This window comes from Andrena cerasifolii, chromosome 6, assembly GCF_050908995.1.
Source record: "Andrena cerasifolii isolate SP2316 chromosome 6, iyAndCera1_principal, whole genome shotgun sequence".
NCBI classification, from domain to species: Eukaryota; Metazoa; Arthropoda; class Insecta; order Hymenoptera; family Andrenidae; genus Andrena; species Andrena cerasifolii.
In genome coordinates, this window is record NC_135123.1 from 8,332,033 (window position 1) to 8,345,399 (window position 13,367).

Below are 13,367 nucleotides of genomic sequence, written 5' to 3' on the forward strand. Positions count from 1 at the left end.
TTGTGAAAGTCGGCTACCGGTGAGGGGCAGATTATACCGGTTGAATAACGAGCCACGGACCGAACGGTCTGTTCCCAGACATTGTCCTATAATTTTCCAATTAAGGCATTGGATTCCCATAAATCCAACGGCCACAGACAGGATCCATAAATTCGGCGCTGTACCGAGCGACAAACCGCGCTCCATCCGACGCAGTTTTCGATCCGAGACGGTCCCTTACATTACTGACTGGAGAGCCGTCAGTGAAGAAGGGCGCCGAGAATTTATCGTGCTTTAACGGTTGACAATCTTTCGTTTATTCGCCGGGATTTAGGGGGACAGAAGTGTCTTATCTCCTACTGCCAATGGGCATAACTACGGGGCCATTCTGTTAATGAATTCTTTATAAATTCAATAGCACGGGGGCATGGAAAAGGAGCGAGTGACTTGTTTCCTTATATATAACGGAGAAGGCTGCGTTTCTTAAACCAATTGCCAACCAGCGCACTTGCTTGAAACAAAGTGGATTATTCCCTCAATGCTCAGACGTTTCTCTTTTTAAACGATTTTATATTAGCTTCATTCCTGTGTTCGTTTCTTTATTTGCTTGGCTCAAATCTTGTAACTTTAATTTAACCCACTTCCACGAATCCAATCAGCTTGGAATTTTGCAGGCTTACGTAGTTATGATGGCAATACAATTTTTTTTTAAAAAACTCACCCTCGAGGAGGGGAAAAAATTTCATCCCCTGCAATAAAAACGCATAACTAGAAATTCAACGACTTGGAATCAGCTTCTCGCCCACTTCTCGAGAACGACAAATCACGTGCAAATATTTCAATTGTTCAAGTGATTTTAGTTGCGAAACTCAAACACTAAAAATTAAATAATAAAGAAATATATAAAAAAATTGCAGTTACGCCATTTTATTTAATTAGATCGAAAATGCACTAAAAATAAGTATTTTCTTGTACTACAATTACGATGGTGATGTGTCACTTTAAATAAAGCCGCGGGACAGGATATTTCGTAACAGAATAAACATCAGCCATTTTTTCCCAAATCAATATTTCGAAAAATCCTTCGTTCAAATACTAGATAATATAATAAAATAAGCAAATTCTTTTGAATTTTTTATTTTAGATTTTTATTTAGAGAGCCTTCGAGTGATGGACAATAACTTAGTTACTGATAAATATTTTTAAATAAAAAAATTACGATGCACAGTACTAGATGTAATCCTTAAAAGGAAAAAAGATTTTTTGAGAAATGTGTTACAGCTTTTGAGTAAAAAATTTCCAAATACCACCCTTTTTCGGCCTCCTGACTGAGCATGACCCCTTAAATAAAATCGTTTAACTTGAAATTTTTGTTCATATATTCTTTTATTACTAAAATCTTTCGTGTACCGTAAAATATGTTTTCCGAAAGATTGCCTGAAAAGATGAGCAGGATGGTACTTTCTCCATAAAAAAAATATTAAATGCTCGAACTCTACAAAGATTCGTTCGGTCGTTGTATCATTTCTGCTGAAAAAATATCCCCCACCACGATGCTCTGGGTATTACAAAGGAATACGTCTTTCATTTGGCTGGGAAGAGTAATACGAACTTTCAGTCGGGGGAAGTTTTCTGCAGCTTTACCGCCGAACGAGGAGCGAGGCGGGAGGAATTCGCCTCCCGTTAATATATTTCGAGTTCCAGGGAATTGACAGAGGAGGGTCCAGAAGGTATCCCGGGGACCAGTGTCGCGAGGTGTGCGCGCCGAGAAGAGTTCTCTTTGTACAGCGCGGTTGATTTGAGAAGGAAAAGTAATTCCGCGGGCGACATTCCCTGGATGTCGTATTTCGAAATCCTGACCAGTAACCAGGTTTATCCTTCCTGAGAGATTACGTGCTTCGTCTTTCTAACCGATATTAGATGTCCCTTCGTTCCTTTTCCACGGGGCGCCACGGCAGCAGGAGAATTCACCTCGCGAGATTGGTCCTGCCAGAAAGGACGGAGGGTCCTCTCGTTGGGGCTGATAAATTTCTCGAGGATTATCCCGTCGTTCTTCGAGAAATAGTTAGGACGAAAGTAGCAGGAGGCGGCGCGAGAGGGAAGGGGGCGAGGCATTGGCGCAGTAAAAGAGAATACCGCTCGGGAGCAGAGAGGAGAAGAGCTAGTTTGCTTGTAGCTCGCTAAGAGCGATCAGGCGAGAAAATAATTTTCAGGTGTGTCCTTTAAGTCGGCTGGGAATCCTCCGGAGGAAATGGAAAGAACTTCCCCGCGCTCTAAGCCCTTCCAGGCGAACGATTCGTCGAGCGCTACGCTGTTTGAGTCGCCGAATTTGATGGAGAGATATTGCGCTCCCTTGTGGTCTTTCGTATTCTACTTTCCTTACTTTATTTCTCCACCCCATCCTGCCAGTCGGTGGGCCGTGCCTCTTTCAGCCGCTGCCTTTATAACCGGCGAGGCCGCTCAGTTCCTCGGTTTGCCGCTCAAAGAACAGGATGCTGCAAACTGACTTTATTACTTCTTCCGGCTCGATCGCACGTGTCGCGCCGAGATCGGTGAAAAGAGAGATTCCTATTGTTTCTGTAGCCCCCGGCGCGTTGTCTCTTCCGCTCTGCGCGGTATCAATAAAAATTAATTGCGCGGGTATTGATTATGTGTACGTCGCTGGTAAAAGCCGCGGATTATTATTTCTTTAATCCTCTTGGGCTTGTAAGGCGCATGTAACTGTCGTAGTACCTACGCTCGCGATTGCCACTCGCCAGATTATTGTCGAGTGACTTTTTTAAAAGCGGCGAAGCTAGTGGCGCTAGATTTTGTAATACATTTCGTAATTATTGACGAAATATTAACAAAACAATAAAATATATATAAAATGTACATAAAATACAAATAAATAACACGTATATATAAAACACAAATACATCGTTTTATCGGCATCAGTAAAGATAAATTAAGTGTAGCAGTTTGTAGCAGATAAAACTTATTTGACAATGTGATGCAGTAGCTTTTTAATACAGATCAATACAAATTACAGGATGGTTTGATCCGTTTCTTTTCAAACAGCTTTTTGTTAAAAGAATTATTTTATTTAATTGGAAATTAAAATTATACGAAAGTTCGAACGTGAATTAATACGTAAGTTATTACGTTATTACTGTCTCTACAAAACACAGTACCGATGTTAAGGGCGTACCCCTTGTATAGATAGATAAATCTATAGCTGTAGTATAACAATGGGAAAAACATAAAACAGTACATTAAATTTTGTATTCATAAATTACATATATTAATAAACACAAAGAGTGATATAAACAATTTAACATTCCTCTGGAACCCACAGGGTGGCACTATCTTAGATACAGTTACTACGGCTTCTGAGTTCTCACGGGGTACCCTCAAAAGTTTTACCGCGTACCACACCTTGGGAAACACTGCTCTACGATTTCTTTCCATTTGCAGGTGGAATGAAAATGCAACCCCTCTCCGTTACGTGACTGACATCTTCTCTTATATTTAACTAGCAAAATACCCCGCGCTTCGCTTCGGGCCTAAGAGATATTAAGGGCTCCCTGAAAACACATTTCACCCCGTTTCACCCCCTTAGGGGTTGATTAGGGCAAAATCCTGAAATTAGTTTTTAGGGCTTTATGTGGATAATCTTTCGAAGTAAACCCCAAGTTGATATCTAATTGGGCCTAAGAGATTATGGGGAATTCGTGGAAATACACCTCATCCCGTTTCACCCCTTTAGGGGTTCGTTAGGGAAAAATCCTGAAATTAGCTTTTAGGCATTTGTGTGGGTAATCTTTGTGAGTAAGAACCAAGTTGACATCTAATGGGGCCTAAGAGATATTAGGGAGTCCGAGAAAATACATCTTACTCCTTTTCAACCCCTTAGGGGATGAAATTCCTTCCTTAGTGGCTGCCTACGTCATGAAAACAATGTGCCTTCCAAATATCACGTTCCCAGGTTAAACGTTTTGAGCTGGGCGTTGATGAGTCAGTCAGACAGTCAGGACTTCTTTTATATATGAAAAAAAATCACATATGGGTCGAATCTATAACCTCCTCCTTTTTGAAGTCAGTTAAAAATACGTAGATATAGATTACAAGATTTTTCTGGTTCTCCACGAACAAGTGGTGCGCAGAATTTTGAGTAAACTATTTAAAATGATAACAACGTGAATCGTGTTATGCCATTGTTTTTATTAAACGATTTTATTTTATAATTAACATTCCTGGAGCCAATATTATTTTACAATTAGCTTTTATTACACTTAAAATTACACTGAAGAGTGTTGCATGCAAGGTGTTTCAAAATAAGTGGACATAATTTTAGAGGTGAATTGGGGTCTAAGGGTTAATTTTCGTAGAAACATTAGGTGAAACAGGACAAATGTTTATACCAAGTTTTTTTTATTAATTTCGTGTCGTGGGATCGTCCCCAAAGTTGTGCCCTTATGTTTTGGAGCATCCTGTATATTATACGGTTTCTCATATCCACAGGGTTGGATTATAAATTCTGTAGTTCGATAACTCCATAGCATGCAAACATCGTATCGCTGTTTCTATATCCGCGTCCAGGCGGCTATTTTAGTGGAGTGCAAAAGTTTATTCTTGTTTCAGTACCTACGACGTTGCGTAACCCTGCCAGCGGAATACATTTGTGTAATGTGTATCGTCTTGGAAACAGTCGCGTGTGCTCGCTGCTGATAAGGCCATTCTATTCGTCGACAGCCGAAGGAGTTCCCTTCCAGCCGTAGGAAAGTGAAAAACTTTTCCACTGCGATGTACACCCTTTCTCCTGCCTCGCCACTGTTTCCATAGTAATTCGATTCTCCGTGTCTATTCCACTAACGAGGTGGCTGTTGGTGTTTGCACCGGGGGCTTTCTTTAGGACTGAACACAGGATAATGTTCTGTTTCCTGGATCACAGCAGATCTGGGCTTACCGCGGTGATTTATAACGGCGACGTCTGAAACGTTTATTGCCACCAGAATGAGGCTACTTCGTCCACGATTCGCTCTTCTCTCACAACCTAATTTTCTGCTGCGTTTCGCGACATGTTGCATCGGGTTGCCTCGGTGGAATCGCACCCTTAACGCGGAAATTCTTAAGGATTTGGCTGATAAGTGCTGCTTGACGTTTCCGTTTTTTAAGTGCGCTTATTTATAGTCGCGTTAACAATTGAGTCATTAGCGAATACAAAGGTGAGGGGTGCGAAGGAAAGTATTACTAGAGACTCTTACACCACACTCCTTTTAATTCGCGACAAGGCGATACAAGGCAAAACACTGTTGTGCACAAATGTTTGAACGCGGATAAACAACACAGCGCGAGACGTGGCCTCTACAGGCGGTTCCTAATGAGTGAGTGAGAGGGAGCGGCACCTCTGGAGGGCTATTTATACGGTCCCTCAAGCGACGCCGAAAATGCGCGGAAAATTTTGGCGGGAAACGCTTCCGCACGCTGGAAAAAACCCAGACCTTTCTAGCAAAATAAAGATACGTACTTTAAAACTGTATAAAAAATCCAAGTCCTATATTGTTATTTATACGAACAAATAAATCCTTAAAATTTTGTTTTTTGTTAGTAGCTTCAGGGTAGCCCCCCTCGTCCTCCTTAAATAAGAGGAACAGAAATGTTTTAACCGAACACGAATCTACACTCTCCCAAGGACCTTTCCATTGCAGAGTTCGTAAACTGTCAAACATGCTCGTCTGTTTAGGATTGACTGTTGCCCGTGGCACAAACTATACATATATAGACGAAGTTTGAAGCTTTTGTACGAACGCTGCAATAGTATCTCATACAATTGGTCTTAGAAGTTGGGAGGGGCGGATTTCGATATTTCACTCCCCTAGGCTAACAAGCGTCTGCCGCCCTTTCCACGGAGTATCAAATATTTTAATCTAAAAGAGTCGAGACAATTTTGAAAATGATTCAATATGACAACTCAGATATGAATTATTGCTAATTTGCTACGTGAAAAGGAAGTGAATTATTTTTAACAATTCCAGAAATCTACTTATTTTACAAATCCACCCCTGCAAGTTTGATTCTTTAAATAAACCAAATGTCGTCAATCGACGTCTTCAAATATGTTCAATTGTTCTTCAATCAGCTTATGCAAGGAGCCACTTTACTTTCATTTGAGTTCTTGAAGAAGTCATTGGGAATAATTGGGCAAAGTGTAGTATTTTTCTAAAAAAAGAATACCGGTGTTAGAAAAGAAATAGATAGGTGACGAACTGTTTTCGTGCAAATGTTATCTTATAAAAGTGATCCTCTAAAAGTGCATAGTTATGGAATTAATTTCAATAGAGATTTGAAAGGATTGGAAAATTGCAGGAGAGTGTATGGGTATCAAAGCTTCACGACCGTAAAACAAAACGATCCTCTGTTATTTATAAGAACAATCTATGGACTGAAGTGTTACTTATTCAACGTGTTACAATTCATCAATACCCTGTATGTTATAAAATTCAAATAAAGCTCGGTCGTTTCGACGAAAGTGTTATGGGCACTTCGGCTTACAATTATGCACAGTTTATTATTTAGATTTATTAATTTCAGCGTGGTGGAATAAATTTAATTCAAATCTATTGTAACTCATTATCGAGTTCCCTTCGTAGCATACTTTTCTATTTCCCAGATAGTATTTTATAACGGTGGGAGTAATTGCAATGGAACAATCCCAGCCAGGATCGATTAGTCAAGCCTCCGCGAGTGTATTCATTTGAATAATCAAGCGTGTCGTTCGTTAATTGTAACGAGAATGGTGGAGAATTTACGGCCAAGTTTAATTATACCGTTGTATCTCAGTAATAAAGCTTAGGCAGCGGAACATATAATCTGGCTCTAAATTGTTTCAGGTGCTAAGCCGTTTCCTGGACTGGAAAACCTGCCGAGGTCGTTCTGGCATGAGCTCAGTTCGCCTTTTACCGAGGTAAGTCGGCTACGTAATTGGAATGAGCAGTCTAAATGTCTTTTCGAAAAGGTACAACTGTTTGTTTCTTACACACTTCCCCGTTGCACGCCGCGCAAAAAAAAAAACAGTAAGCTCTCCGTGACCAAAGCAAAAACCAATATTTTATGCGATTTTGTAACATCGCATTGTAATTTAAATGCTCTCGATTGCAAGAACAATATGGGGAGACTTGTATTCATCCTACAGTAGCAGCGTAATTTATCATTTGCCTGAATATGTATGTTTATTTTCTGATATCTAGAAAAATTTTGTAAGGCCAATGGTAAATTATATTCAACAGCAAGATTGAAGAAGTATCTTGCATGAAATGCTAAGGCTTGCGATAAAATGAGCGAACTTTATTCACGTTATGAAAGGAGCCTTCCAAATGCAAATTTTCTTCAAGTTCCGTAGGTTTATAAACCTGTATAAGCGGGCCATTGAAATATGATTCTCATTTCTCGATAGAATCATCCGGGGAGGGGAACGTAGGGTGCAAGTGGTCATTATACAAAATTTAAAAGTCGTTATAACTTTTGGAATTATGAAGATATTCGAACGTTATTTTTTCTTTAAACTCCCTGTATATCGTAGATTCTATCCGTCTGCCATCTGATATATTCTCCTATCGGGGTGCAGGTATACGAGGTGGAAAGTTTCGCGACAGAAACTGGCGGCACCCCCGAGCCCAGGCCCTTTTTCGAAGATCCAGAGAGCAACATCACCGTGCAACTCGGTGCCCAAGTGTACATGCATTGCAGGGTACAAAACCTGCTGGATACTCTTAAGGTAAGTTTCCATCTCTTTTCTCCTGCCGACGTTCTGAGAGCAGCGCGCTGCACAAATGATTTCCACACAGCGAGCGAAAGCATCAGTCGGAATAATCTCGGAGTACATTCAGCTGGTAGACGTTTCTTAAAGAATTTATTATATAACCCGTAGGCGTTATCGTACCTCCTGTACGTAAATATTTTCAGTAAGCTGCAACACAATTTCCAGCGTTTCGTAGAATTTTATATTCTCGGAATACGTCGGTAGTACTGTCGGAAGTGGTTTATTTTTATTCATCCGTTTTGCCAGTCGTATTAAATACTCGCTTCTTAGTTAATAAGGGTTACAACATGTTTTTGTAATTATGTAACTACTTTTAGTTTGTCTTGAAATAATAGTAGGGTATTAGATTAAGTTTTGTGATTCCTATATGTTCGGGAGCCACGGAAAAAACGACCACAGGCAACGGGACTCGAACCCGCGATCTTCGGGTTCACTGCGCTACTGGCCAGTCACTTTACCGATGTCGCCAAAGCCGAGGTCTCTTACTCCGGGCTCCCTCTTATGGGGGTCCCTGATCCCACAAAATACACACCATTAATTAGCAAGCAAAAGTAAGCTCAGTACTGTCTTTGCTCTTCGTCTATCCAACAAATCTATACTCTAATTGAAGAATGACACGTTCGTAGGGTAAACAGCACTAATACTGGCACTGCACTAATCATTGGCATTCCTGATTAAAAGGCCAAATATTAAGAAGTACGAACTTAGAAAGTACTTTTTTACAATTTCTTATTTCTCTTTCACTACAACACTGCAAATTCCAGTAGTTGAACCACACACTTTACATCTGGCAACACCACAAAAAAGTCTTAAAGGTAGCCGTGGGACAAAGGGCTAGTTTCAAGCTTCTAAAATTAGCTCAAGTATAGTCTGTTTGAAACTTCCTTTTTAACCATTGTTTTCTATATAACCTCCAATTTTCGGGTGTCAATGATTGTGCCTTTATGCCTATTTTTATTTAATAGGCATTCAAGATGTTTTATTTCAACGAGAAATCCATAATCATCGATAATAACTGAAAATTAAGACCACGTAAAAATATTGACATTCCAATTGGGATTTCCGCTTCGGGTGCCAATCATTGTACAGTTTACCTTGGTACAAATCCGAAGAAAAATTTAGCCCCGTTCGGTTAGGTTTGCCTAAGCTAAAAGCAATGCGTGAAAAGAGGTTGGTCGAAGGTAATTTCGCTGAAAATAATCTTGCGTCTTACAATTGTCGCGTTACCAGTTCGAAATCCCCTTCCTTCCTCCCCGTTTCTTCTGCTCCTTCGGGCTAAAAGCTTTGCACCGTTACCACTATTTCCAACGAACATCCCGTTGCAGTTTTTCCCGTTCGCAGCGTCTTCGCTGAGAACTTAACTTTTCCATCCACCGTCACTATCAACACCCTAACCCGTTACCAACTTCCACAAAGAAAATTCCGCGAATAGCGGCCAAATATTTTCCTCTTAATTTTGTGGCCGGAGCACCGGCAAGGCCTCTAACGGTGTGACGCGCGCAAAGTGCTCCTGTGCTCTTTATCGAGGTAAATGTAACCGAAAGATGGATCGTAACTCAGTAAACTTCCATTTTATAGTTCCATTCCTTATTTTATGTGAAGTTAAATCGCCCGTGCCGTATAGGATCAGGTCAGCTTGGGGAATTTATCCCTACTTAAACGTAAATATCCAATGCAACTAAAAGGATTGAATTTGAAACGCGAGCGTGGTACAACGATAAGCCTATTTACCCACAAGTCATAATCCAGTTACGTATTTCAACAATACGCAATTCTCTGAAGAAATTAAGGGACCGCCAGAAAATTTAAGGAGACATTCATGGGCTCGGCTAATAGACTTATGAGATTCGCGTCGCAACAAGAGCGTTAAGGTCAAAATCATTCTTAATCCATTAATTACGCAGAAAGTTTTAAGTAGGTACTTAAGAGTGTCGTACTCTTCTGAATGGAAAATCTATGTTATATGGAAATATCGATTGAGGGTTTATTCTAAGTACTTTGATCGGCAGAAGAATTAAGCTACTTTTAAAGATATTTTTCTGAGTAAATACAACATATGATGAAATAAATCTTTGTCGAATTTATTAAGGGACTTTTATATTACACAACAAAAATGTAAAAAGAACTTTTTTCAATTTGTTTTAAATGGTTTTTGTAGCGTCAATATGGCACCTCAAAAAATTATTTTTATTTTTTTTGCATAATATAAGAGTAGCTTAATAAATACCTCCAAAAATTCTTTCATTATATGTTGTACTAGCTTTACTACTCGGCTTCGCCCGCAATTTAGATTCTGATTTTACAAAAAATTTTGTTTACTTATTTTTGTGTGAAAATGCGCACGAACACTTTCTGGTTTATATATTAAGACCAGCGGCCCCAGTCTCGGTTTCGCCCGAAATATATACGCTACCACATTTGTGCCTTCATTTGAGACTTTTACGATTTCTGTGTTATTGGTATTATTTGCTAGATTTTTACCACGATTCGTGTTACTTCCGGCCTACTATTTTTCACCGTAAAAGAGCAGGCACGGCTTGAAAGAAAAAGTCCTGCACATTTAATGTTTCATTCGCGTGACGTACTAATGAAACAGTTGCTGAAGATTATTTTCCCGGCTATAAAAACTGTACGCGCCTCGTCGTTCCGTTTTTACGCTTCAATATTTTTCCCTCATTAAAAATTTTTCGAAGCTAACCCAAGACTTAGGTTCTAACGGTGACAGTTGAACGCAATTCCATTTAATCGCATTTTAACGGGGCGCGACATATTTCGTCGAGTAAATGAAACTAAAAGGATACTGAGAATCTGTTACGGCGCGAAAGATAATATGGCAGGTAGCTTTCCAATTTGCAGCACACTACCGCAAGGGTGCGTTATTAGTCAGAGGTTTTTAATCCCACATTACTGTATATCTAATGACGAACGTTCAAACGTAGGACATGTTTGGCATCTCTCTACAAAAACTGTTTCTAACATACTGGACGCGAGGCCGCATAGATTCTTGCAGCTACCTAACCGTGATAAATACTCATCCCACATCTATGTAAAAATCATCTGTATGCGTATGCAAATCTGCTCGAAAGTACGTCATAAATTTGCACGCGTTCCTCGCGAAGTGGGGTCAAACAAACGATCCGAGAACCGGCTTCAGAAATTCCGTTTAAAAATTTCGGAAATTGGTAAAGAAATGATGCCCTCAAATGGAACGAGCAAGTATTCTATGGCATTTGTAATCGTTATTTATTAAACATTAAATAGTGAGGGGGTACAGTAATTCTCTAAAAATGAATATAAATACTTTCTCTTCCATCGAAATTTTCTTACAGGTTGGGCAACTTTTAGTTAACTAGGATAATATTGGATTTAATGATCCTGAGCTTAATCGATTAGATTATATATGTTTTCGCAATGTTTTTTTTTTATTCGTTTGTATTTAGTTATCCGTAATTTCTGTTTCTATTTAAAGTTGCAGAAAATGCTTGCATAAGTACATATTACATACAGTAATAATGAGGGCTCTAATTAGCATTGCCAAACGAACAATTGTAAGGTGGCTGACATATCGTTGACTTTCTCTACTTGACAGTGTATCTACAACTGTACAGTTTATAGGGTTAACGATGTTTATACTTTCCCATTTTCTCTTTGCATCTTATTATTACTCGGTATATCTATAAATAAGCATTTCCTGAAGCATATCATATTTATCTATACGTATCACAAAATAAAATTCCATTAAAACCTTATCCCCGTCTGAAAATCTCATCGCAATGTTTGTTCAATTGAATTTTTCATTTAACGGCAATACTTTTCGCAACATATATTTCGTGTTTCGTACAAACAATTTCGGTTTTACATTTTCAAATTATTTTTGCACGACAAATCATGCGTTTCATAGTTGTATCGGGAATTTAGTCGGCCCATTTACGCCCCCGCCCAAAAATATTAAAAGCTTCAAATCCCAGATGTATGGAATCGGTTTTGGGCCAATAAAACGGAACAAATCGCCGTTTACTACCTATGCCATAAAATCGTAATGATTTAATGAAAAAATGTATAAAAATTTCATAAAACGCAGACACTTTTACGCACTCAATCAATACACTTTTTCTGGAAATTGTCACCGCTAAATAAAAAAGAAGCATTTTAAAAGAAGCAAATCACAAGCATTTTTGTATAATTTCGGAGAAATTGTGAAATTTTAAAGAACTCTACATTCCACGAAATATATGAATTTAAGGGGATGTTCCGGTCTAAACATCGATTTCTTTTTATTTCAATTTTCGAATGTTTAACCTTTTTAGAATACGTGTTTAAAGAATTTTTTGAAATTCATAAAATTCCCGAAGTTACAGGCATTTGAGTAGCATCAAATGCATGAGTAACACCCGGCCACGGTGTTCTTAAAATCGGTGGAACCTATAACTCAAAAAGTTATTATCCGATTCAACTGAATCTTTTTTTATTTTGAGGAATATACTGTTGGCTTGTGGAGAAATCAGTAAATTATTTTAAAAAATGAAGATTTGTAATTTTTAAAGCCGTTGAAAGGACGAAAAATATAAGAAAAAAGTGATTTCAAACTTCAAGTGCTGTTATTTTCTCAAAACATGTAATTTTTTGCAATTTTAACTGCTAAATCCACGAGTGAGTTTCATTCCCGTTAATAATCTGGCATTGTTTTTTATTTCAGACTAATGGTTTAGGTGTTACAGGTTCCACCGTTTTGAGTGATTTTTTTGACGCCTCGATTTTAACGACTCCTCACTGCCGTCTGCAATGATTAATTATAAAACAAAAAAATTGTTTCGGTAGTATAAGACACCCTTAATAAAATGCAGAAAGTCCCATTAACTTATACGTAGTGGTTTTCCTTTAATTAATTTCTAAATATCACCTATTTTATGGGGTCTAGACCAGAACAGCCCCTTAATGCTTAATAGTATTTATTGATGGTGATACGTATTTAAAAAGGTTTAAATTTTCAATTTTTCGAACGAAAATCGTAAGAATCGTATGGAAAATTTAAAAAAAGAGTATATTCGAAAATTACTTAGTATTGCCAGTTTCATTGAAGCCTCTAATAACTGCATTAATTTTTCGTTCGAAGTTCTGTCATCACTTTTTCAGTTGTTTGTCGCGTTCTTTCGGGTGTCGACCCGCTGCGAAGGCACTTTATACCGTTCAGAGGGAATAAAAAGAAAACGATGGCGGGAAATAGGAGCAAACGTTCCGTTGTGCTTATTGTGCGGTATGGCCGATAAATCGTTGTCGAATTCGCCAATCTCGTGCAAAACTCGCGACGCTTTGGAAGTTGTCTGAAGCGGCGGCGGCGTATGTACAAGAAGCATTTTCGCCCGCTCGCTCGCAGACGCTTGGAATTCAATCTTTCTAAGTGGCGAACGCGCTAGATCGACTGAAACAAGTTGTTCCATACGATCGAACGCGGGCTGCGTGGGCGCAAACACACGCGGACGAAAATTCCTGGCCTGGCTATCTCAGAAAATCCGTGCAATCGTTTTAAAATCTTAATGGAATGCCGGGAGCTTAGTGGAATATCAAGTATCTCTCCTCTGACGGGCGC

The 13,367-nt window shown here is 39.0% G+C and overlaps 1 protein-coding gene across 1 annotated transcript in view; it reads left to right on the forward strand.

The window, feature by feature from the left end:
- Positions 1-13,367, forward strand: part of LOC143370478 (zwei Ig domain protein zig-8) — a 348,169-nt gene that overhangs the window by 107,389 nt on the left and 227,413 nt on the right. Inside the window, exons 4-5 of the mRNA XM_076815644.1 lie at positions 6,852-6,925; positions 7,586-7,735. Coding sequence (XP_076671759.1) covers positions 6,852-6,925; positions 7,586-7,735 — 224 coding nt within the window. The remainder of the gene's footprint in view (positions 1-6,851; positions 6,926-7,585; positions 7,736-13,367) is intronic.